This window comes from Stegostoma tigrinum, chromosome 9, assembly GCF_030684315.1.
Source record: "Stegostoma tigrinum isolate sSteTig4 chromosome 9, sSteTig4.hap1, whole genome shotgun sequence".
NCBI classification, from domain to species: domain Eukaryota; kingdom Metazoa; phylum Chordata; class Chondrichthyes; order Orectolobiformes; family Stegostomatidae; genus Stegostoma; species Stegostoma tigrinum.
Genome location: NC_081362.1, coordinates 30,990,263 through 31,017,050, shown reverse-complemented (window position 1 = coordinate 31,017,050; position 26,788 = coordinate 30,990,263). Strand labels below are relative to the sequence as shown.

General features: G+C 42.8%; 1 protein-coding gene across 6 annotated transcripts in view; it reads right to left on the bottom strand.

Moving 5' to 3' along the window:
• Positions 1 to 26,788, bottom strand: part of dop1a (DOP1 leucine zipper like protein A) — a 626,666-nt gene that overhangs the window by 204,299 nt on the left and 395,579 nt on the right. For 5 of the 6 annotated variants that reach the window (XM_059648463.1, XM_059648464.1, XM_059648465.1 and 2 more), the window contains 3 exons: positions 26,114 to 26,233; positions 15,142 to 15,253; positions 5,449 to 5,478 (listed from right to left, as the gene is read on the bottom strand). In XM_059648463.1, coding sequence (XP_059504446.1) covers positions 5,449 to 5,478; positions 15,142 to 15,253; positions 26,114 to 26,233 — 262 coding nt within the window. The remainder of the gene's footprint in view (positions 1 to 5,448; positions 5,479 to 15,141; positions 15,254 to 26,113; positions 26,234 to 26,788) is intronic. The other variant, XM_059648466.1, reaches the window with a different exon arrangement.

Genomic DNA, 26,788 nt, shown 5'->3' with positions numbered 1-26,788 from the left:
TTCTTAGGGTTGTCATTTACTGTAAAATTTCCACCTGTACATGACTTTCCAAAATACATCACCTTACATTTGTCCACATTAAACTCCATCTGCCATTTTTTGCCCATGCTTGCAACTGACCTATTTCCTGCTGTATCCTCTAACAATCCTCCTCAGTAGCCACAACTCCACCAATCTTTGTATCATCCACAAACTTACTAATCAGACCAGCTACATTTTTCTTCAAATCATTTGTTTACCATTAACAGCAGAAGTCCCAGCAAGGATCCCTATGGAACACCACTAATCACAACTCTCCATTCCAAAAAGCATTCTTCCACTGCTACCCTGTCTCCAATGACTAAGCTAAGTCTGTGTCCATCTTGCTAGCTCAACCCAATACGATGTGACTTCACCTTTTCTATGAGTCTGCCATTAGGGCTTTTGTCAAAGGGTTTACTGAAATCTATGTAAACAACATCAACTCATTTTCCCTGAATAATCTTTATCATCCTCCTCAGAAAAAAACTCAGTCAAGTTAGTGAGGCACGGCCTCCCCTGTACATGGCCATGCTGTGTATTGCTATTAAGTCCCATTTGCTTTGAAATGCATGTGGATCTTGTCCCTAAGAATTGTTTCCAATAATTTCACTACCACCAATGTGAGGCTCACAGGCCTGTAATTTCCTGCTATTCTTCTTAAACAATGGGACAACATTGGCTATTTTCCAGTCCTCTGGGACCTCAACTATGGCCAAACTGGATACAAACATGCTTGTCAATGTTCCAGCAATTTGTTCTCTTGCCTCCCTCAATATTCTGGGATCAATCCCATCAGGACCCAGTGACTTAGCTATAAGTGCTATATTAATACTTTTTAAGGTACACAACACCTGAGAAATTCAACATATTTTTCCATCAGATCATCCTCCATTAATTCCTTCCCTTTGGTGAATACCAACACGAAGTATTCATTAATGATCTCACCTACCTCTTCTGGCTCCACACACAGATTCCTTCCTTTGTCCTTGAGTGGACCAACCCTTTTCCTGGATACCCTCTTGCTTCTTACACATGTAAAAAAGCCTTGGGATTCTCCTTAATCCTATTTGCTAATGACTTTTTATGACCCCTTTTAGACCTTCTAATTCCTTGTTTAAATTCTTTCCTACTTTTCTTATATACTTCAAGGGCTTCGTCAATTCCTATCTCCCTAAACTGTATGTATGCTTTCTTTTTTTTGACCAAGGTCATAACACCCATAGTCATTCAAGGTTCATGTAACTTGCCATACCTATTCTTCATTCCTGTAGGAACATGATGCTCCTGAACTCTTATCAACTGCTGTTTGAAATACTCCCACATGTCCAATGTGGATTCACTGTCAAACAGCTGCCTCCAATCAAAATTCTCCAGTTCGCCTTCCCCAAATTTAACATCTTCACCTGAGGACTCCTATATTATCCCTATCCACGAGTATATCAAAACTCACAGTAATATGGTCACTACTCCAGTCCAAAGATGTGCAGGCTAGGTGGATTGGCCATGCTAAATTTCCCGAAGTGTTCAGGGATGTGTAGATTAAGTGCATTAGCCATGGGAAATATATTGTTACAGGGAAAGGGTAGGGAGATGGGTCTGGGTGGGATGCTGTTTGGATGGTCAGTGTGGACTTGTTGGATCAAAGGGCCTGTTTCCTCACTGTAAGGATTCTACAATTCGTTTCCTGAAAGGCACCCCCACTGAAACTTCAGTCACCTAGGTAGGCTAATTTCTAAAAACTAGTTCCAATTTAATCTTTTCCCTGGTTGGACTGTTTACATACTGCGTCAGAAAACCCTCCTGACTAGTCCTTACAAATTCTGCCCCATTCAAGCCCCTAGCACGAAATCAGTCCCAGTCAATATATGGTAAGTTAAAATCAACCACTACGACAACCCTGCTGTTTTTATACCTTTCCAAAATCTGTCTACATATTATCTCCTCTGTCTCCCATTGCCTGTTGTATGACCCTAGCACTGTGGTTTCACCTTTCCTATTCCTGAGTTCTACCCAAATTGCATCGCTGCACGAGTTTTCTGATGTATTCTCCCTCAGTACTGCTGTGAGATACTCCTTTACCAATATTATAACTCAACCACCCTTTTTACACCCCTTCTATCACACCTGAAACATGTAAAGCCTGGGACATTCAGCTGCTAGTCTTGTCTGTCTTTGAGCCAAGTCTTTGCAATCGCAAGAATGTCGAAGTTCTCAATACTAAACAAAGTTCTAAGTTCATCTATCTTGTCTATTACACTTCTCGCATTGAAATATGTAGGTATTTCAGACAACATCCCATGCTCATTTCAGCAGTGTTTCCCTGCCTCTTCTTGCTATTATTAATTTTGCCTTGGTTTCTCGATTTCTGCCTCACTCCCTCTCTCCCTCAATTTCTAATTCCACTGCCCTACTCCTATGGTTCCCAACCCCCTGCCATGCTAGTTTAAACCCTCCCCAACTGCTCTATCAAGTACCCCCGCCTCCTCCACGGACATTAGTCCTGGTCCTGCCCAGGTGTAACCAGTCCAGTTTGAACAGGTCTCACCTCTCCCAGAACCAGTCCCAATGACCCACACATCTGAAATCCTCCCCTCACACTATCTTTTCATCCTATATATCCTGCTGTTTTGACTCTGACTATCTCATGGCACTGGCAGTAATCCTGAGATAACTACCTTGGAAGACCTACATTTCAACTTTCTTCCTAGTTCTCTATATTCTGCTTTCAGGGCCTCATCCTTTTTTTAAAATCTATATCGCTTGTACCAACGTGTACCACGACCATTGGCTGTTCACCCTGCCCCTTCTGAATGTCCTGCAACTGCTCAGAGACATCCACGACCCCAGCACCAGGGAGGCAACTCATCATCCTGGACTCTCATTTGCAGCCAAAGAAAAGCCTATCTACTCTCATAACGATTAAATCCCCTGTAAGTATAGCTTCCTCTGCCTCTGTCTGCAGCAGAGCCAACCACGGTGCCATGAATTTAGCTGCTGCTGTTAACTCCCCCCGAGAGGCTATTCCCCTCAACAGTATCCAAAACTAGAGGGGAAAGATTTAATAAAGGACCTAAGTGGCAATTTTTTCATGCAAATTGGGCGGCACGTTGACTCAGTGGTTAGCACTGCAGCCTCACAGCACCAGGGGCCCGGGTTCAATTCCAGCCTTGGGCAACTGTCTGTGTGGAGTTTGCACATTGTGTGTGTGTGTGTGTGTGTGTGTGTGTGTGTGTGTGTGTGTGTGTGTGTGTGTGTGTGTGTGTGTGTGTGTGTGTGTGTGTGTGTTTTCCTCCGGGTGCTCCGGTTTCCTCCCACAGTCCAAAGATGTGCAGGTTAGGTGGACTGGCCACGCTAAATTGCCTGTAGTGTTCAGGGGTGTGTGGGTTATAGGGGGACAGGTCTGGGTGGGGGTGCTTCAAGGGGCGGTGTGGACTTGTTGAGCCGAAGGGCCTGTTTCCACACTGTAGGGAATCTAATCTAATCTAATCTATTCAAATGGTGTTTGTTTGGAATGAGCTGCCAGAGAAAGTGGTAGAGGCTGATACAATTACAACATTTAAAAAGCATCTGGATGGGTGTATGAATTAGAAGGGTTTAGAGGGATATGGACTAAATGCTGGCAAATAGAACTAGATTAATTTAGGAAATCTGGTCAGCATGGACGAGTCGGACTGATGGATCTTTTCCGTGCTGTACAACTCTATGACTCTAAGACGTCCAGCACATCCTCTTCTGTAATACAGACACTTTTCAAAAATATCACTATTACTCAGAGTTCTCTTTTTTTCCATATCCTCCTGCACAATAAATACTGATGCAAAACATTTGTGTAATGTCTCAATCATCTCCGGAAGATCCACACATAGACTGCCTTGTTGATCTTTAAGGGGACCTATTTTTCCTAGCTGTTCTTTTGCCTTGAATGTATATGTAGAATCTCTTTGGATTCTCCTTAAGCCTATTTTCCAAAGATATCTCATGTCCCATTTTTGACCTCCCGATTTCCCTCTTTACACCTCTAGGAATTCATTCAATCCCAGCTGTATATACCTGACATATATCCTCTTCTTTTTCTTAACCAGAGCCTCAATTTCTCTAGCCATCCAACATTCCCTACAGCTACAGCCTTGCCCTTTGCACTAACAGATACATGCTGTCTCTGAACTCTTGTTATTTCATAGCTGAGTATTTCCAGCATTAGCTTTTTAAATTTGATTTCCAGCACCTGCAGCATTTTGCTTTGTTTATATACAATTCATTAAAACTGAGAAATCCTCGCCAATTTCTATGTCAAGTCTTGCAACTTTCTCCCTTGCAGAAGAATGAAGACACTTCCCATCATGTGAGTGGCATGATGGCCAGGACCCGGATCAATTCCACCCTCGGGTGACTATCTGCATGGAGTTTGCACATTCTCCCAGTGTCTGCGTGGGTTTCCTCCAGGCGCTCTTGTTTCCTCCAACAGTCCAAAGATATGAGGGCTAGGTGGATTCGCCATGCTAAATTGCCTATAGTGTTCAGGGGTGTGTAGATTAGGTGGGTTATAGGGAGATAGGTTTGGGTGGGACGCTCTGCGGGTTGGTGTGGATTTGTTGCGCCAAACGGCATGTTTCCTCACTGTGGGGATTCTATGAAAAAAAGAGTTGTATAACATTCTGAGTCAACAAAGTTATTACCATTCTTTAGTGAGTGGCTTACTGGGCAAGGCATCCTTTGAAAGAGAAATGTTCTTGATTTCACAGCCCAGGTAAGCAGGAATGGTGATTTTAAAAAAGATTATTGGTGGAGAACCATTCAAAAATCAGTGGTTAGTGAACCATTCACATGGACCTTCACATCAAATCTTCACCAAAGCATTACATAAATTTCTTCTCCTGAATGTTGCAAATCTCTGGGAACACAATTTGTTACACGGATCATGTGATAATGCCATCCAGTTGCATAACTAATATTTGAGTTGCACAGAACATTTTATTTTGTTTCTCAAAAGTTCAAGCTAATGTAAATATGGGTTGCCTTTAAGACAATTAAAATATACATAGCTGCAGTATCAGCGGTCTTTGTCAGCATCAAGAACGTTAACTGCTGTAGACTTTGAGATGTCATTAAAACCTCTGCAAAAAGAACTAATTCTTTTGGTCATACGCGTTGGTATGTTTCAACTATGATTCACCGCCAAAAATGTTTTTCTGAACAATTTCAAATGGTACCTTGGGACAGTTTGACTTTAAAAACACTATTAAATGTGATTTGCTTTGGCAAAAACAAAGGCCAATAAATTGTACATAGAAATAATATGGCATAACGTTTTTAAATATGCTGGGTACCTAAATCCCCTCTTCAGAATTACATGCAATGATACAACTGTTTTAGTTTTGAGCAAGCAGAACAACTGGATGAAATGAAATGACATTAGGAATTGCATACCTGACATAGTACTCTCATACTTCGAGTCGGCTTTAAAAGAAGAAAGCAGAGGTTTACAAAGAAAACAGCTGTTGCACTTAAAAGGATAGGAAGAGAATAGAAGTTGCTGGAACATTCCTGAACAGCTTTCTGCAGTTTACACTTCTTGCGGCCTCTTCCTGCTCTTCCCCAAACAACCCAGCCATCAGAGTCAGTACTTTGCCATTAGTTGCCTCTGATGTTCAATGACTCTTCATTGCTGACTAATTTTAATTAGACAAATTAGCGGTCATTTATTGCAGATATGAAGACAGACTAAACAAAACAGACAAAAAAACACCTTGCTTTGTTGGGCATAATATATTCTACTACAACAAACAATGGATCCCAAAAGCAAAAAACATAATAAACTTAATATGTAAAATTATGTTTGAGGTGACACATCTTTGGATGCAGTTCTCTTTGTCCTTAAAATGCAGTTAAATTTGCAATCGGAAGAACACGTTTCTTAACAGATCAGTTTGATTATTTGATAATCTGTTGAGAATCACAGTCAAGGTAGATATCCGCATTGTGAAATAGGCCAGCATACTAGCATAGTGCAATCACGATCATGGTGACATACCAGCAAAGAATCAAAGTCTTCAGAGATGGGCCTGGAAAAACTTACTTAATCAGTATGTTTCTGGTTAATGAGGCAGGAGTACTGCTGGTTTTGATCTGAGGCAATGTAGTGGGTCAAATTGCAAATAGGGGAACATAGCATCATAGTTTATGAATAATAATGGAAAAGACAAGGAGCAATCTAGAGTAAAAATGCTTAGAAGGAGGAAGGCCACTTTTACTTGGAGCCGATCTACCAATGGAAAATTTGAAACAAAGATTGGCAAGCAAAACTGTAAAGAAACAATGGGTTGTTTTTAAAGAGTAAGTGGCACAGGTACAGCCAAGGTACTTTCCAATAAAAGGGAAAGATTGACAGAGTTTCTTGGATAAAGAAGATAGAGAGTAAGGTGAGCAGAAACAAGGTACTTATGATGAAGGCCAGGAGCTTCATAGTACAAGAGCCTGGCTAAATATATAAAGTTCAAGTGGCAAGCTGAAAGTACATGAAACAAAGAAGGATTATGAGAACAGGCTAGCAGTTAAATTAAATGGGTAATTCAACAGTCTCCTACAGGGATATGAACAGTAATGGGGAAGGATGGAGCTGATTGCAAAGGGCAAGGACAGAGATTGTGTGGCTCAAATAAGTACCTTCATCATAAGTACCTTGTTCCTGCTCACCTTACCCTCTATCTTCTTTATCCAAGAAACTCTGTCAATCTTTCCCTTTCATTGGAAAGTACCTTGGCTGTACCCGTGCCACTTACTCTTTAAAAACAACCCATTGTTTCTTTACCGTTTTGCTTGCCAATCTTGGTTTCAAATTTTCCATTGGTAGATTATTTCGGCTCCAAGTAAAAGTGGCCTTCCTCCTTCTAAGCATTTTTACTCCAGATTGCTCCTTGTCTTTTCCATTATTATTCATAAACTATGCAGTTTACTATGCGTAAATCTCGTTAAAGTGGGAATAGTTGAGACATTGGACAGATGGGCTAAAACTTGATAAACAGAAATATTACATACTCTAGGTGATGCATCCAAAATATTGAGAACAAGAAGAGAGGAAATTGAAGAAGCAATGGTCATTATTTTCTGAATGTACTTTCATACAGCAGCAGTGCCCGGGAACTTGAAAATGTAACCTTTGCTTTAAAAAAATGAAAAGATGAACCCAACAACTACAGACAAGTAATTCTAACCTGAGTAGTAGAAAAGCTTTCACAAATTATAATTCAGGATAAAATTAATTTAAAATTGAACAAATTCGGTGTAAATAAGGAAAATGAGCGTACATTTCTTAAAGATTATATATTTAACCCAATGGAAGAAAAACAGACAGGAGGCAGCCAGTCAGTCATGTCTCTTCCAGCTATCTGAAGAAGGAACTCAATCCAACTTTGCCACCTTTACCCCCAAACCAGCACATGTTTTCTTCCAATTTCCCTTTCAATATCAAGACTCAATCTACCTCCATTATAGACATTTTTGCACCATCTTCAATATCTTCACATCCTTCATGACAGAACTGAACTTAATGTGTTACCTGATATCATAGATGCATTTCTGTCATTTCCACCAAGTTACCAATGCCCATTTAAACACTATTCTCCACAGTTCATAAAACTTCCAACTTTTGCATCATTAGCAAATTTTAAACCGGTATGCAATGTACAAATTCAAGTCGTTAACAAGTCATCCTTGCACTGATCCCCAGAGAATTTCATCAGAAAATATCCTCCAGTCCCAAAACAATCACTCCAATTCTCTCCAGTTCCATTTTGCTCACAAAGAAAATCGTCAAACAATGATCCCCTAAACAAATAATCACATTTTTCAAAATTTGGTTAATGTTTTGCTTGATTGTTATGGTGTAATAAGCATTCTAAATGCATCTGGGCATTCCTAAAAGACCTCAAAATTCCCCAAGACAGTCGCTCATGGAAAAGAGACAACTGGAGAAAAGTTTCTCCAGTCAGCTGAACAGAAAGAAATGATGAAGTGATGCACCTTCAATGCAAACATGAGACAGAGCAACATAATGGAGTTGACACTAGGTGCTAGGCTATGCAGGTAGCACTTTTCATGATAATTGGATGAGAATAAGATTTTCGCGGAAATCTGACTCTCCTTCAGATTTAATACCTAAAGCATGTGATCACCAAAGCTTGGGAAGATTTTCAATCCAAAAAGGAGTGTTGAAAGTGTATTTTATGGGTGTTCACCCACTTTAGATTGCCCAAACTTATGGATCGGAAATTGGCTTGCTGAAAGAAGACAGAGGGTGGTAGTTGATGGGAAATGTTCATCCGGGAGAGCAGTTACTAGTGGTGTACCGCAAGGGTCGGTGTTGGGTCCACTGCTGTTTGTCGTTTTTATAAATGACCTGGATGAGGGCGTAGAAGGATGGGTTAGTAAATTTGCAGATGACACTAAAGTCGGTGGAGTTGTGGATAGTGACGAAGGATGCTGTAGGTTGCAGAGACATAGATAAGCTGCAGAGCTGGGCTGAGAGGTGGCAAATGGAGTTTAATGCAGACAAGTGTGAGGTGATGCACTTTGGTAGGAGTAACTGGAAGGCAAAGTACAGGGCTAATGGTAAGATTCAAAGTACAGGGCTAATGGTAAAAAAAAAAAACATTTAAAAAGAATAGGGAGGGGGCAAAAAGAGGGGGGGGTGTAGCACTACTAATCAGAGAGGGTATCACAGCTACAGAAGCTTCCATTGTCGAGGAAGATCTGCCTACTGAGTCAGTATGGGTGGAAATTAGGAACAGCAAGGGAGTAGTCACCTCGTTAGGGGTTTACTACAGGCCCCCCAATAGCAGCAGGGAGATTGTAGAAAGCATAGGTCGACAGATTTTGGAAAAGTGTGGACGCAGTAGGGTTGTTGTAATGGGTGACTTTAACTTTCCTAATATTGATTGGAACCTCCTTCGAGCAGAAGATTTGAATGGAGCTGTTTTTGTAAGGTGTGTTCAGGAGGGTTTCCTAACGCAGTACGTTGACAGGCCGACGAGGGGAGAGGCCATTCTAGACTTGGTGCTCGGAAACGAGCCGGGGCAGGTATCAGATCTTGTGGTGGGAGAGCATTTTGGTGATAGTGACCATAACACTCTCTCATTCTACATAGCTATGGAGAAGGAGAGGATTAGGCAGAATGGGAGGATATTTAATTGGGGAAGAGGAAACTATGATGCGATTAGACACGAGTTAGGAAGCATGGACTGGGAGCAGTTGTTCCATGGTAAGGGAACTATAGACATGTGGAGATGGTTTAAGGAACAGTTGTTGGGAGTGATGAGTAAATATGTCCCTCTGAGACAGGCAAGACGGGGTAAGATAAAGGAACCTTGGATGACGAGAGCGGTGGAGCTTCTAGTGAAAAGGAAGAAGGTAGCTTACATAAGGTGGAGGAAGCTAGGGTCAAGTTCAGCTAGAGAGGATTACATGCAGGCAAGGAAGGAGCTCAAAAATGGTCTGAGGAGAGCCAGGAGGGGGCACGAGAAAGGCTTGGCAGAAGGAATCCGGGAAAACACAAAGGCATTTTACACTTACGTGAGGAATAAGAGAATGGTCAAAGAAAGAGTAGGGCCGATCAGGGATAGCATAGGGAACTTGTGTGTGGAGCCTGAGGAGGTAGGGGAAGCCCTAAATGAGTTTTTTGCTTCTGTCTTTACGAAAGAAACGACCTGTGTAGTGAATGAAACCTTTGAAGAGCAGGTGTGCATGCTGGAATGGATAGAGATAGAGGAAGCTGATGTACTGAAAATTTTGTCAAACATTAAGATTGACAAGTCGCCAGGCCCGGATCAGATTTGTCCTCGGCTGCTTTGGGAAGCGAGAAATGCAATTGCTTCGCCACTTGCGAAGATCTTTGCATCCTCGCTCTCCACTGGAGTCGTACCTGAGGACTGGAGAGAGGCAAATGTAATTCCTCTCTTCAAGAAAGGAAATAGGGAAATCCCCGGCAATTATAGACCGGTAAGTCTCACGTCTGTCGTCTGCAAGGTGTTAGAAAGGATTCTGAGGGATAAGATTTATGACCATCTGGAAGAGCATGGCTTGATCAAATACAGTCAACACGGCTTTGTGAGGGGTAGGTCATGCCTTACAAACCTTATCGAGTTTTTTGAGGATGTGACTAGTAAGGTTGATGAGGGTCAAGCTGTGGATGTGGTGTATATGGACTTCAGTAAGGCATTTGATAAGGTTCCCCATGGAAGGCTCATTCAGAAGGTCAGGAGGAATGGGATACAGGGGAACTTAGCTGCTTGGATACAGAATTGGCTGGCCAACAGAAGACAGCGAGTGGTAGTAGAAGGAAAATATTCTGCCTGGAAGTCAGTGGTGAGTGGGGTTCCACAGGGCTCTGTCCTTGGGCCTCTACTGTTTGTAATTTTTATTAATGACTTGGACGAGGGAATTGAAGGATGGGTCAGCAAGTTTGCAGACGACACAAAGGTCGGAGGTGTCGTTGACAGTGTAGAGGGCTGTTGTAGGCTGCAGCGGGACATTGACAGGATGCAGAGATGGGCTGAGAGGTGGCAGATGGAGTTCAACCTGGATAAATGCGAGGTGATGCATTTTGGAAGGTCGAATTTGAAAGCTGAGTACAGGATTAAGGATAGGATTCTTGGCAGCGTGGAGGAACAGAGGGATCTTGGTGTGCAGATACATAGATCCCTTAAAATGGCCACCCAAGTGGACAGGGTTGTTAAGAAAGCATATGGTGTTTTGGCTTTCATTAACAGGGGGATTGAGTTTAAGAGTCGTGAGATCTTGTTGCAGCTCTATAAAACTTTGGTTAGACCGCACTTGGAATACTGCGTCCAGTTCTGGGCGCCCTATTATAGGAAAGATGTGGATGCTTTGGAGAGGGTTCAGAGGAGGTTTACCAGGATGCTGCCTGGACTGGAGGGCTTATCTTATGAAGAGAGGTTGACTGAGCTCGGTCTCTTTTCATTGGAGAAAAGAAGGAGGAGAGGGGACCTAATTGAGGTATACAAGATAATGAGAGGCATAGATAGAGTCGATAGCCAGAGACTATTTCCCAGGGCAGAGATGGCTAGCACGAGGGGTCATAGTTTTAAGCTGGTTGGTGGAAAGTATAGAGGGGATGTCAGAGGCAGGTTCTTTACGCAGAGAGTTGTGAGAGCATGGAATGCGTTGCCAGCAGCAGTTGTGGAAGCAAGGTCATTGGGGTCATTTAAGAGACTGCTGGACATGCATATGGTCACAGAAATTTGAGGGTGCATCCATGAGGATCAATGGTCGGCACAACATTGTGGGCTGAAGGGCCTGTTCTGTGCTGTACTGTTCTATGTTCTATGTTCTATGTCTATTCTTGTTAGTGTAGATGAGCAGAGAGATCTCAGTGTCCATGTACACAGATCATTGAAAGTTGTCACCCAGGTTGACAGGGCTGTTAAGAAGGCATACAGTGTTTTAGCTTTTATTAATAGAGGGATCGAGTTCTGGAACCAAGAGGTTATGGTGAAGCTGTACAAAACTCTGGTACGTCCGCACTTGGAGTATTGTGTACAGTTCTGGTCACCGCATTATAAGAAGGATGTGGAAGCTTTGGAAAGGGTGCAGAGGAGATTTATTAGGATGTTGCCTGGTATGGAGGGAAGGTCTTACGAGGAAAGGTTGAGGGACTTGAGGCTGTTTTCGTTAGAGAGAAGAAGGTTGAGAGGTGACTTAATTGAAACATATAAAATAATCAGAGGGTTAGATAGGGTGGATAGGGAGAGCCTTTTTCCTAGGATGGTGACTGCAAGCACGAGGGGGCATAGCTTTAAATTGAGGGGTGAAAGATACAGGTCCGATGTCAGAGGTAGTTTCTTTACTGAGAGTAGTAAGGGAATGGAACGCTTTGCCTGCAACGGTAGTAGATTCGTCAACTTTGGATACATTTAATGCGTCATTGGATCAGCATATGGACGTACATGGAATAGTGTAGGTTAGATGAGCTTGAGATCGGTATGACAGGTCAGCACAACATCGAGGGCCAAAGGGCCTGTACTGTGCTGTAATGTTCTATGTTCTATGTTCTATGATTACAAGAGTAGCAGCAAGCAGTTAAGTAACTACTGCGAGGATTGTCTGCCAGCAGCTGGGTGAGAGTGTGTCCGGGATCAAGAAGTGACATTTCAGGGGGCAGCAGTATTTACACTGAGGCCGAGAAGGGATGCCAGAGCTACCACTCACATATGGTGGCTATCTGCCTACTAAGCCCCGAGAGGATCTGGGGAGAAGGAGGCATCTTCAAGGGAGATGGCATGAGACAAGGAAACACAGGGAAGCTGAAAGCAGGTGGGAGAAGTTGTGGATAGGGTGATTGTTTTGGGTGGGGATCGGGAGAGAGAGGGTGCATGATGGCAGTGGGAGATAGAATGTGCAAGGCAGTACATGAGAAATGGATAATAAAGTGTGAAGCTGGATGAACACAGCAGGCCAAGCAGCATCTCAGGAGCACAAAAGCTGACATTTCGGGCCTAGACCCTTCATCAGAGCGGGGGATGGGGTGAGGGTTCTGGAATAAATAGGGAAGGAGGGGGAGGCGGACCGAAGATGGAGAGAAAAGAAGATAGGTGGAGAGGAGAGTATAGGTGGGGAGGTAGGGAGGGGATAGGTCAGTCCAGAGAAGACAGACAGGTCAAGGAGGTGGGATGAGGTTAGTAGGTAGGAAATGGAGGTGCGGCTTGGGGTGGGAGGAAGGGATGGGTGGGAGGAAGAACAGGTTAGGGAGGCAGAGACAGGCTGGACTGGTTTTGGGATGCAGTGGGTGGAGGGGAAGAGCTGGGCTGGTTTTGGGATGCGGTGGGGGAAGGGGAGATTTTGAAGCTGGTGAAGTCCACATTGATACCAATGGGCTCCCGACCTCCAAGCTGCACCTCCATTTCCTACCTACTAACCTCATCCCACCTCCTTGACCTGTCCGTCTTCCCAGGACTGATCTATCCCCTCCCTACCTCCCCACCTATACTCTCCTCTCCACCTATCTTCTTTTCTCTCCATCTTCGGTCCGCCTCCCCCTCTCTCCCTATTTATTCCAGAACCCTCACCTCATCCCCCTCTCTGATGAAGGGTCTAGGCCCGAAACGTCAGCTTTTGTGCTCCTGAGATGCTGCTTGGCCTGCTGTGTTCATCCAGCTTCACACTTTATTATCTTGGATTCTCCAGCATCTGCAGTTCCCATTATCTCTGATACATGAGAAATGGAGATGGACGGAGTAGTGAGAGACGGGGGGAGTGGGCAAGGGGATTTGGATAGAAGGGAGGGAATGTACAAGGGAGTGTGGGAGGGAGGATATAATATTGTAGAGGCAGTAAATTAGAAGGTGGTAGGAGAGAGAGGAAGTGCATAAAGGTTTAGGAGAGTTGGAGAGGTTGCACGGTAGAGGGAAGAGGGAGGATCCAAGAATGTCGAGAGGAAAGACAAAGAAGCTACATAGTGGAGACAGTGAGGAAGGTTACAAAGAAGACAACACGATAGCTTAAAGCTGCACATGTTCAGGAGTTACTGTATGAAGAAAAATGTGATGTTTGCCATTGGAATAAACAGTGCACCAATTTTTACATTTAAATCTGCAGTTGAGACATCACCAACCCAAGGAAACCTAACCAGATAAATAGAAAGCGGGACATAACACCAGCGCTTCGTCGGAGGCTCACTGATGATGTTACCTAGAATGGTGACGAAACGTCTGAAAACTAACCTTCCAGCTCAGCAAGCAAACTCACATCCAGAACCTCAACCTGAGCTACAAATCTTCTCAAAACTCGTCTGCAGTTGAGAGCTGTGATCAATAAAAACAAAGTGACTGCCTGACTTAGAGCTTCCAGTTTTGTAAATATGCAATGGAAATGGATCAGCTGTGACCCCAAAAACGTGAAAAGTACGTTTAGGGTGATGGCTTTTGGCATATACAATTGTGTATCAGTTATTTTGTTATGCAAAACTTAAACACAATGCTTTCCTTGTCTATTGCAGTAGATTCACCAACTTAGGTACATTTAAGTTGTCATTGGATAAGCATATGGACGTACATGGAATAGTGCAGGTTAGATGGGCTTGAGATCGGTATGACAGGTCGGCACAACATCGAGGGCCGAAGGGCCTGTACTGTGCTGTAATGTTCTATGTTCTAAACTAATGGGTGATTTTAATTGATTTTATAAATTAAATTCTTCTAATTCTGATTCTGAACAAGTCTAAATACCTCATACGTCAACACAAAGACATAAGGTAATCTTACTACTTGCATGCATCACCTAATAAAGAAATTCATGAGAATGAAAATTTAGCCCTTGAAGATCTAAAGGCAGCCCTCAAAAAGATAAAAAAGTGCTTTGTGCCCTGGTGCAATACACAGAAGAAATTTGAGAAACACATTCAACTCAGTAAGAACACTGGTATTTATTGACAGCTATATTGTAAAATAGGATGCTTTAACAAAGGAACCAAAAGCATCCCATGATATTGTAAATTAGATTATGGCTTTAATGGCTTAGGATACTTACCACATCACCATTTTTTGCCATTCAGCACATTCATCATCACGTTTTGTTGTGTTGTTTGGTTTGTAAACAAAGCAGCATTTATTTTAACCTGCCTTAATAATTTATCAAGTAACATTTAATATTTCGCAAGATACCAAAAATATCTGCTAGTCTCCCTGTCGTACTTTATCAATTCCAATACTGTTTAATCGACTTTAAATTATATGCTTCAGTAAACAACCTCCAATCATCTTGAGCAGTTTCTTGAGATGTTCATCATGGGCTACCTAAACTACTATCAATATTTATAAATTTACTGAAGTTTTAACATTTTTCGACAAATAGTGGCTCAAATACTATTTCTGTAAATGTTTATTTCATCCACCATTTAATGATAATTTATTTCAGAAAATTCAATGTATTAATTCACCAGGATTAGAATATTGAGTGTCAAGTAGAAATAATCATTTTGATCATCCTAAAACATGGAAGAATAATACGCAATAAAATTTCTCTACACCTTTAATTTACAATGTAAGAGTAATCATTTCTTGCTCAGACAGCAGCTGTCAGTAACAGAGATCAATTAGATGAAAATCTTACCAATGACACAATGTCCAATAAGAAGTCAACTAAGAGACAGAATTCAGACAGAGAATATTCTGATGTTTCCTTGCCATGAGATGAGGTCTGCAATCTTGCACTCAATGTTATCCTAATGAGGAAGGGAAATATATAACATGTCCTTACAAATCCAGACTTGACTTTCTCAAACAATCAGCATACTCGGGTATAAACAACAAAAAAAAATGCCTTGCTAGTCCCAAGAACTAGTTATTTCTGAGAAAATTGTTCCCAATCTTCAATTAACAGGATTGTTAGTATTGTGCAAACATAATAAACAATGTAACTAATTTTCTCCAAGACATATAAACATTATTGGAATTGTTAAAATATCCACATCTTAAAAGTCAGAATCTTGCTTTAAGTCAATAAATTTCTTTTTTAGATTGCTCTTTTAGATCTTTATTGTTTACTGTGATACACAAGAAAGTATGACTTCCAGATTTTGAAAAGTATTATTCCGGTGGCTAGAGCCAAGCCAAGAGTTCTATCTAATTTGGCAAGGGAATGGGTACAAGGAAGTACCTACAGGAAGAGAAAAATTAAGTGCACAAAGGATTGGGAATGCCAAATAGCACTAGAATAAGAAATAACATGATGTTGGGCAAATCAAAAAAAGAGAGCATGCAAGGAAGCCTCTGATGAAGGGTCTAGGCCCGAAACGTCAGGTTTTGTGCTCCTGAGATGCTGCTTGGCCTGCTGTGTTCATCCAGCCCCTCACTTTGTTATCGTGCAAGGAAGTGACAGGACTGCATGTAGCTAGTCACAAATTGTGGTAATCAGTAAGCTGCATATACAAATGGTTACCTAAGAATATGACGTTATAGTGGTAACAGACACCTGATCACAACTGGATACTAAAAAATCCTGGATATAAAGTGCTCAAGAAAATCTGGCTCAGCTCAAGCGGAATTGAGGGCTGGCAGGTACTCCTTTAAAGACAAACCAAAACTGCGGATGCTGGAGATCAGGTACAAAAACAAAGTCGCTGGTAAAGCTCAGTAGGTCTGGCAGCATCTGTGAAGGAAAGAACAGAGTTAACATTTTGGGTCTGGTGACTTTTCCTCAGAAGGAAGGGCATGTTCTGAGGAAGGGTCACTGGACCTGAAACGTTAACTCTGTTTTTTCCTGCATAGATGTTGCCAGACCTACTGAGCTTTTCCAGCAACTGTTTTTGTTCCTGTTTTTACTCCTTTAAAGAGGAGGTGTTTTAAGGTCAGTTTAGCTCCCACAAGGGGGAAAGGTATAACAAGCAAATTGAGAAGTCCCTGGATTACAAGAAGGGCAGCAAGATGAGAAAGAAAAAGGAGCATATGACAGCTGTCAAGTCAACAATTAAGTGTGAAACATAGACAAACTTTCAGGGGAAGTGGAAGAGCAAATATGGTAAAAGACTGGGAATCCAAATTTCTTCAAAGGGTATGTAAATAGGAGGTGGACCATATGAGGTGGTGTGAGGCCGAGTACAGACCATAAAGAAGATCTAGAAATGGCGTCAGTATTCAATGGCTGAGACGCTACATTTATATTTTTGCACAGTCTTTTCCAAGGTAGAATGTAGTGCTAAAGTCACAGTGAAAGACAAGTAATTGAGATTCAGGAAGGGCTAAGAACTGACAAGGTAGTAGTACTGGAAAGCTAGGAGTATTAAGTCACCAGATCTAGATAGGATAAATCTTGGAGGTTACAGAGGAAAGTAAGTATCAAAACATTACTAGCCATGATATTCCAATCTTCCATACAAACCCAAGGCAATGTGAGGAAGAGAGGACTATAAATGTAACACCATTGCTCAAAAGAGGTACTAGATTAAACCCAGCAGTTAAAACCAAGTAGTTCATCCTGGTTTTAAGGGAGCTTTTACAGAATCGTAGAAGTCTTACTATGCAAAAGGGCAGCATTTGGTCTGTTGTTCCAGCACCAGCTCTTCAAACAGGGCATTGTTACCTTGCGCCAATATCTTGCTTTGCCCCCCATATGCTCACACATTATACATAATCTTCCGATGACCCCTGAATGCCTCAACTGAACCTGCCTCCACCACACTTTCTGTCAACATTAGGAACAATAATCCAAAACAAAATTAATAGTTAAACGAATATGTGTGAATTAACTAAACCAACAGATTTTTGAGGACAAATTGTATTAAACTAATTTGGTTGAGCTTTTCAATCAAGTAACAAAGAGAATTCATGAGGACAATATAGTTGACATAGTATACATGGCTTCCAAAATGCATTTCATAAAGTGAGATAAGGCTTGTCAACAAAATGAAACCCAAGGAATAAAAGGTACAGTGGCAACCTGAAGAACAAGAAACAGAGTATTAGTGAACAGTTGTGTTTTGAACTTAAGGTAAATAGAAAGTAGGTTTCCCCCAACAGTCAGAACTGGGATCTACGTTACAGCCTAAATTAGGGTGTGCATTGAATAATTTCAAGATTTGCAGATGACAAAATGTGGAAATGTAATAAGCTATGAAGGAGCTTAGCAATAAAGTTCAAGAGGATATGGACAGATTGATGGAAAGGGTGGACGCATGGCAGATGATGCTCAATGCAGAGAAGTGTGATGTAATATGTACATAAATTCAAGATGGTGCCGACACCAATGGCTCTTTGTGAGCGTCCTATGGCAGCTCTTATTCTGACATTTCTTATAACCTTTCCACACTTTAAAACCTAAATTTTAAGTCTGTAAAAATTAGTAATAATGTTCTTTTAAAACGATTTACAAGTCTGAGTATCCTACAAATGTCCAGACCCGAGTACTAGTGAAGCTGGATTTGCAGGCCCAGGGCAAACCTACTGACTTCCTGCAGGACCCATGAGGACACCGAGATCTGACCCCGACCTTGCAGCAATGCGACCCCCAACCCAGGCAGAAACTGGTCCCGACAGTGACTCGACCTAAGAAAGCCCGACCTGTCCATGGCCTAGCCCCAGAACCATAGCAAAGCAACCCTAAGGAGGCTTGACCTGTCCAAGCCCAATCCCTGATCCCCGATCCCACAGCTACTCAATCTCAGGGAGGCCCAGCCCGTCCCGAACCAACTCACTTACCCCCTGGAGCAGCAGACTTGCACCACCAACACAGGGATCATCCATGATCAAAAATATTACTGCTGTGACCTGTCCCCAAAGAGGCCAGACCTGCCCAGGCCTAAACTCTGACCTCACGGTATTCCGCGCTGGGGAGGCCCAGCCTCATCAGACCCAACTCACTTACCTTCCATACCAGCAGACTCATACCACAGACACCCAGGACCATCCAGATGCAGAAAATCTACAAGGAAACGGGGAAGACACGCTGGCTTGCAAGTAAGACTGAAACAATGCAGTTTCAAGACCCCTCTCCCAGCGTACTCTGAGCAAACGTCCAAGCTATCAAAAACAAAATGGGTGAACTCAGATGTAGGCTTATCTTCCAAAGGGAACTGAGAGGCTGCTATGCACTCTGTTTTGCAGAGATATGGCTCACTCGTGCCATAACTGACCACGCTTTGCAAGCTGAAGCGTTCTCCATACATTGCATGGACACACAATGTCCTCAGATAAGGCAAATGGCAGAGGAGTAAGCTTCCTAATCAACATCTCCTGGTGCTCAGATAGAGCAACCCTGGTGAGCCATTGTTCATCAGACCTAGAATACTTTACACTGAAATGCCATCCCTACCTTCTGCCACACAAATTCAGGTCTGCCATCCTGACAGTAGTTTAAATACCATTCCATGTAGATGTGAAGAATGCAAGGCCTGTACAACCTAACAGGATACAAAATGAAGCAGAGCAAGATAGTGGACAAAAACACATCCCTCCCTGATGCGCTCAATGCTTCCTTGCTTATTTCAAGCAGAATACCAGCAGTGCGATGCCACCTGCTCAGTCAGCCCTGGATACCGCTGTTCTCTCCATCACCACTACAGACATAAGTTCGGTTTTCCCGAGAGTCAACTCAAGGAAGGTGATGGGCCCAGCAAGAGTCCCCAGCTGTGCACTTAGATTCTGTGCAGACCAGCTGTTAGAGGTATTCACCGACGTCTTCAACTTCTCCTTCCTATGAACTGAAGTCCCCACCTGCTTCAAGAAGACCACCATCATCCCAGTACCAAAGAAAACATATACAACATGCCTTAATGATTACCGTGCAGTGACTCTGACCTCTATAAGCATGAAGCACTTCAAGGGGCTGGTCATGGCCCACATCACTCCAACCTCCCAGACTGCCTCAGTCTCCTGCAATTTGCCTACTTATGAAATAAGTCCACAACAAATGCCATGTCCCTAGCTCTACATTCATCTCTGGAACATCTGGATAACAAGGACACCTAGGTCAGACTCCTACTCAGGCTGTGGATGTCATATACATGGACTTCAGTAAGGCATTTGATAAGGTCCCCCATGGCAGGCTGATGGAGAAAGTGAAGTCACATGGGGTCCAGGGTGTGCTAGCTAGATGGATAAAAAACTGGCTCGGCAACAGGAGACAGAGAGTCGTAGTAGAAGGGAATTTCTCAAATTGGAGACCTGTGACCAGTGGTGTAGCACAGGGATCTGTGGTGGGACCACTGTTGTATGTGATACATGTGAATGATTTAGAGGAAGGTGTAGGTGGTCTGATCAGCAAGTTTGCAGATGACACTAAGATTGGTGGAGTAGCAGACAGTGAAGGGGACTGTCAGAGATTACAGCAGAATATAGATAGACTGGAGAGTTGGGCAGAAAAATGGCAGATGGAGTTCAATCCGGGCAAATGCGAGGTGATGCATTTTGGAAGATCAAATTCAAGGGAGAACTAAACAGTAAATGGAAAAGTCCTCGGGAAAATTGATGAACAGAGAGATCTGGGTGTTTGGGTCCATTGTTCCCTGAAGGTGACAACGCAGGTCAACAGGGTGGTCAAGAAGGCATATGGTATGCTTTCCTTCATCAGACGGGGTATTGAGTACAAGAGTTGGCAGGTCATGTTGCAGTTGTATAGGACTTTGGTTCGGCCACGTTTGGAGTACTGTGTACAGTTCTGGTCGCCACATTACCAAAAGGATGTGGATGCTTTGGACAGGGTGCAGCGGAGGTTCACCAGGATGTTGCCTGGTATGGAGGGCAATAGCTATGAAGAAAGGTTGAGTAGATTAGGATTATTTTCATTAGAAAGACAGAGATTGAAGGGGGGGGCCTGATTGAGGTCTACAAAATCATGAGGGATATAGACAGGGTGGATAGCAAAAAGCTTTTTCCCCCCAGAGTGAGGGACTCAATTACTAGGGGTCATGAGTTCAAAGTGAGAGGGGGAAAGTTCAAGGGAGCTATGCGTGGAAAGTTCTTTTCACACAGGGTGGTGGGTGCCTGGGACGTGTTCCCAGAGGAGGTAGTAGACGCAGACACGTTAGCGTCTTTTAAGATATATTTGGACAGGTACATGGATGGGCAGGGGGCAAATGGACACAGACCGTTAGAAAATAGATGACAGGTTAGACAGAGGATCTTGATCGGCGCAGGCTTGGAGGGCCGAAGGGCCTGTTCCTGTGCTGTAATTTTCTTCGTTCTTTGTTCATTGTCTATGGCGCTGCCTTCAACACCATAATCCCTACTAGCCTAATCTCAAAACTCCGAGACCTCGGTCTTGGCTCTGCCCTCTGCAACTGGATCCTCAGCTTCTTACCCACAGACCGTGATCAAAGAAGATAGACAATTGCACCTCCTTCATGTTAGCCCTCAACACTGCAGCCCCACCAACGATGTGTTCTCAGACCCCTACTGTACACCCATGACTGCATTGCCAAATTCTGAATGAGCACCATCGACATATTTGCTAATGACACCACCACAGTTGGGCGGATATCAAACAGCAATGAGTCAGAATACAGAAAAGAGTTACAGGGTTTGGAGATGTGGTGCAATGGTTTCCTGGACTTCCCACACAGATGTGATGGTCAAGAAGGCAAAAGAATGCCTCTTCTTCTTGTGGTGGCTTAGGAAATTTGACATGTCCGTAAGAACCTTCATCAACTTTTACAGACACATCATAGAAAGCACACTATCCAGCTCCATAATGGCCTGGTACGTCAATTGCTCTCCCCAAGACTATGAAGAACTACAGAAGGCTATGTGCACAGCCTAGACCATCATGGAAGACAGCCTCCCATCCATGGGCTCCATTTACACTTCTCATTGCTGCAGAAAGGTTCCCAACAACATTAAAGGCTCTCCGACTCTCCCGCCCCCGAAATGCTCTCCTATAACTTCTTCCATCAGGAAGACAATACAGAAGGTTGAACATATGCACCAACAGGTTCAAGAACAGCTTCATCCCTACTGTTATTAGACTGATGAATAAACTCTAAGTTCAAATAATGTTGATCTTGCTTTGTGCACCTCCTGCACAATGTAGCCTGTATGCCTCGCTCTATCCAAACACCCTTTGATCTCTATGTCCTTGTCTGCAATGAGCTGCCAGTACTGCTCACAAAACAAAACCTTTCACTGTATTTAGGTCCACGTGACTACAGTAAATCAAATCAAATCAAATTTTGGCAGAAAGAAAGAGGAGAGACAACATAAAATAAATGGCATAATTCTAAAGGTAAGTGCGCAGGAACACAGCGATCTAGGAATATAAGTGCACAAAGTATTGAAGGTGGCAGAAGAGATTGAGAAAGTGGTTAACAAGTGCATAGGATTCATGTAATAGAGGCCATAGGGTACATTAGCGAACAAGTTTTGATGATCCTTTATGAAACACTAGTTCAGCCAATTCTGAGCATCATATTTTAGGAAGCATGCGAGGCCTCGAGATACAGTGCAGAAGACCTTACATAATTAGTTGGGTGGGGGGGAGCGAGTATTTTCAGTTGCATGGAACATCGTGGAGAAAGATAAAAGGGATGGGGTGGGGGGAGAAAGGAGTGGTGTGTTCAACACGGGTCAAAGATTCCAGAACAAATAATTGGACAGGGAATATGGAAAGGGTCAGGAATCTAATTTCAGGCACAGCAGATTGGAGGGCAATTATGAAAAGGGAAGCAGTCAACATAGGACTGGGGTATTGTACTTCAATGCACGCAGTACATGAAACAATGTAAATGAGCCTGTAGCACGAACTGAAATTGGTAGGTATGATGTTGCGGATATCACTGAGATATAAATGCAAGGGGATCAGGGCTGGGAACAAAATATCCAAGGATACAGGTCCTAGGTCCTATCCACAGGACAGGCAGAGGGAGAAAGTTGCCTTGTTAGTAAGGGATGAAATTAAATCGATAGCAAGAAGTGATAACGATTCAGAAGAGTTGAGAGTGTGGGGAGAGTTGAGGAACTGTAAAGGAAAAAGACCCTGATGGGAGTTGCATACAGGCCTCCTAGCAGGATTCAGGATGGGGGAAGAAAATAAATCAGCAGACTGAAAAAGGCACATGCATGAGGCACACAATTACAATAATCTTGGGGGACTTCAATATGCAGGTGGATTGGGAATATCATGTTGGTACTAGATCTCAAGAAAAGGAATTCAGGTAATGTCTGAGACATTTTTGGAGCAGTTCATTGTAGACCCCACTGGGGAACAGGCTATTATGGATTTAGTGATGTGTAATTAGGTAGTTTTGACTAGGGAGCTTAAGGTGAAAGAACAGCAATGGACTAGTGACCATGACATGATAGAATTCATCCTCCAGTTTGAGTGGGAGAAGCAGGAATGAGACATAAAAGTGTTACAATTGAGTAAAAGTAACTATAACGGTATGAGGAGAAGCTAGTCAGAGATGATCAGAAGGGAGGCCTAGCAGGCAAGAAAAGCAATGGCAGGAGTTCTGGATGTAATCCAGGAAGGACAACAGAAATTCATCCCAATAAAAAAGGAACAAGGGAGGATGAGGCAACCATGGCTGACAAAGAAAGTCAGGGACAGCATAAAAACGAAAGAACAAGCATATAATTTGATCAAGATTGGTGGCAAGCCAGAGGATTGGGAAGTCTTAAACAACCAGCAGAGGATAAGTAAAAAAGGCAATAAGGGGCGAGAAGATGAACGATGAGTAAGCAAGCCAATAATAGAAAAGAAGATTGCAAGGGCACTTTTTTAGCTATCCAAAAGGTAACAGGAAGGCAGTTTTCTAAACGTGAATGCTGGACTGCTGGAAAACAAGGCTGGAGTAGTAGTAAGAGGGATCAAAGAGACGGCAGAGGGACTGAATAAGTACTTAGCATTGGTTTTCAGTGGAAGACACCAGCAACATATGGAAACTTCAAGAGCATCATAAGACCATAAGACACAGGAGTGGAAGTAAGGTCATTCGGCCCATCAAGTGGAGGTGAGTGTAGTGGCCATCACAAAGGAGACAGTGCTGGGGAAGCTGAAAGGTCTGGGAAGGCAGATAAATTATCTGGACCAGAATGGGTATACATTGGCATTCTGAAGAGATAGCTGAGGAGGTTGAAGAGGCATTGGTAGAGATTTTTCAAGAATCACTGGACTCCCGGAAGGTCCTCTGGGTCTGGAAAATAGCTCATAAAACACCCAAATTTATGAAGGGAGTAAGGCATAAGGCAGGAAACTATAGGCCAATAAGCCTAAATTTGGTCATTGGTAAAATTTTAAAATGCATTATTAAGGATGAGATTGTTGAGTATTTGGAAATGCATGGTAAAGTAGAGTTGAGTCCACATGGTTTTGTCAAGGGGAGGTCATGCCTGACAAATCTGTCAGAATTCTTTGAGGAGGTAACAAACAAGTTAGACAAAGGACAGCCAGTGGAAAGGATCTATTTGAATTTCCAGCATGCCTTTGATAAGGTGTTACACAGGAGGCTGCTAAATAAGATAACAGCCCGTGGGGTTGGGGCAAGGCACAGATAGAGGACTGGCTGGCTGGCGGAAGGCAGAGAGCAGGGGTAAAAGGGATCTTTTTCAGGGTGGCAGCTGGTGACCAGCGGAGTTCCACAGAGGTCATTGTTGGGACCACAACTATTCACAATATATATTAACAATCTGGCCAAAGGAGCTGAGGGTACTAAGTTTGCAGATAACACAAAGATAGGTGGAGGGATAGATAGTGTTGACAAAGCAGGGAGGCTGCAGAAGGATTTGTACAGGTAAGCAAGTGGACAAAGATGGACACAATGTGGGAAAGTGTGAGGTTATGCACTTTGGTAGGAAGTAAAGAAGTGTAGACTATTTTCTAAAGGCCTTGGAAAAATGAAGCACAAAGTGATTTGGGAGTCCTAGTTCAGGATTCTCAGGGTTAACATGCAAGTTCAGTTGGCAGTTTGGAAGACAAATGCAATACTGGATTACAAGGTGTGGAGCTGGATGAACACAGCAGGCTAAGCAGCATCTAAGGAGCAGGAAAGCTGACATTTCGGGCCTAGACCCTTTCTGATGAAGGGTCTAGGCCCGAAAAGTCGGCTTTCCTGCTCCTAAGATACTGCTTGACCTGCTGCGTTCATCCAGCTCTACATCTTGTTATCGCGCATTCTCCAGCATCTGCAGTTCCTATTATCTCAAATGCAATATTGGCATTCATTTCAAGGTGGCTGGAATACAACAGCACAGACACACTGCTAAGGTTGTATAAAGCTCTGGTCAGGCCACATTTGGGAAATTGAGAGCAGTTTTGGGCCCCATATCAAAAGAAACATGTGTTGACATTGGAAGGGATCCAGAGTAGGTTTACAAGAATGATCCTAGAGAAGAAAGATTTATCATATGAGGAGCTGTTGAGGATTCTGCGTCTGTACTTGATGGAGTTTAGAAGGTTAAGCGGTGAATCTGATTGAAACTTAAAGAACACTCAGAGGGCTGGACAGAGTGGGGCATGTGTTTTGTCGGATAGGAGAATCTAGGACCTGAGGGCACAACCTCAGAGTGACAGGATCGCTCTTTAAAACTGAGATGATGAGGAATTTCTTTAGCTAGAGGATGGTTAATCTGCGGGAGTCATTGCTGCAGAGGTCAAGTCACTGAGTGTATTTAAGACAGAGATAGATAGCTTCTTGATTCATAACGGAATCAAATATTACAGGGAGAAGGCAGGTGAATGCGATTGAGAAACGTATCACTGGGAGACAGTAGCCTAGTGGTATTAGCGGTATTATCGCAGAGACCCAGATAACGTTACAGAGACCGGGTTTGAATCCCGCCATGGCAGATGGTGGGATTTGAATTCAATGAATGTCACGAATTTAGAATCTAATGATGACCATGAATCCATTGCCGATTGTTGGGATAAAACCAACTGGTTAGTGGTTGAGACTTAACTGCCCTCTGGGCAATTAGGGATGGGCAATAAATGCTGCCTAGCCAGTGACACCCCTCATCCCATGAATGAATCAAGAATATCAGCCATGATTAAATGGCGGAGAAGACTCAAGAGGCTGAATTGTGTAATTCTGCTCCTCTATCTGATGGTTTTGAAGTTGGGCAACTTCTGTGATTGGAATAGCTAGCAGATTTGCTTATTCTCCTTAAACACATAAGATTAAAAGAGATTTGATGTACGTATTTAAAATAGAGACTGGCTAGCAAGAATCACTAGGCAACACGAGAAAAATAACCTTACGCAGCTAATACAGTCACTACCTGAAACTGTGACAGTGGCACATTCAATCTTATCTTTCAAAAGAAAATTAGAAAAGAACTCAAACAGGAAAATATAGTGTTATGTCTAGAATACAGACAGTTTGCATCAACATATCAGGACAATTTTCTGCCTTCTATGCTGTAGTCATCTAAATATTCACTGTAATGATAATATTAAACAAAAACCTTCCAGACTATTACACATTAGTCTTTTAAAAATATGAAGGATCCAATTATTTCTCCACATAAGCAATAGTTGATAAACTCATACTTATGTACTTGTATAATCATTTAGCAGAGACCATTAACAAAATGCTTTCAAGTCTTAAAATTAGCAATAAGATGTAATATGGCATAACTGTTACATGATTACTTACCTACAACATTCTTCAAACCAACGAGCTATATAATCCCACATATAATATGGTTCAAAAGAATTGAAGAGTAGATTTGCAGTTTTAATCAGCTCTGAAGTCTTCTTGTTTTCTCTCATTTTACTGAAATAAAAAAATCAAGACAAAGGCAGGGTTGCAAAAGTGAAATGTGCCCAAATACTATTTACTTCTGACTGCATTATAATTGATATTAAGTACATATTTTTTGTTAGAGCCAAATATTAACTAAAACACTTCTGCCAGCAGCAAAGGGGGGCAGACTAGAATCAACAGGACATTGTTCTATACAGGATGATTGGCATGTAGCTGAGGTTTAAATCTGAATCCAGATTTTACAGCTGAAGTAATGGTCCACCCAAGTCTATTGCACTCCCCCTCCCATTCCCTTGATGACATGTCCATCATGGGCCTCCTGCACTGCCACAATGATGCCACCTGAAAGTTGCAGGAACAGCAACTCATATTCCGCCTGGGAACCCTGCAGCCACATGGTATCAATGTGGACTTCACCAGTTTCAAAATCTCCCCTTCCCCTACTGCATCCCTAAATCAGCCCAGTTCATCCCCTCCCCCCACTGCACCACACAACCAGCCCAGCTCTTCCCCCCCACCCACTGCATCCCAAAACCAGTCCAACCTGTCTCTGCCTCCCTAACT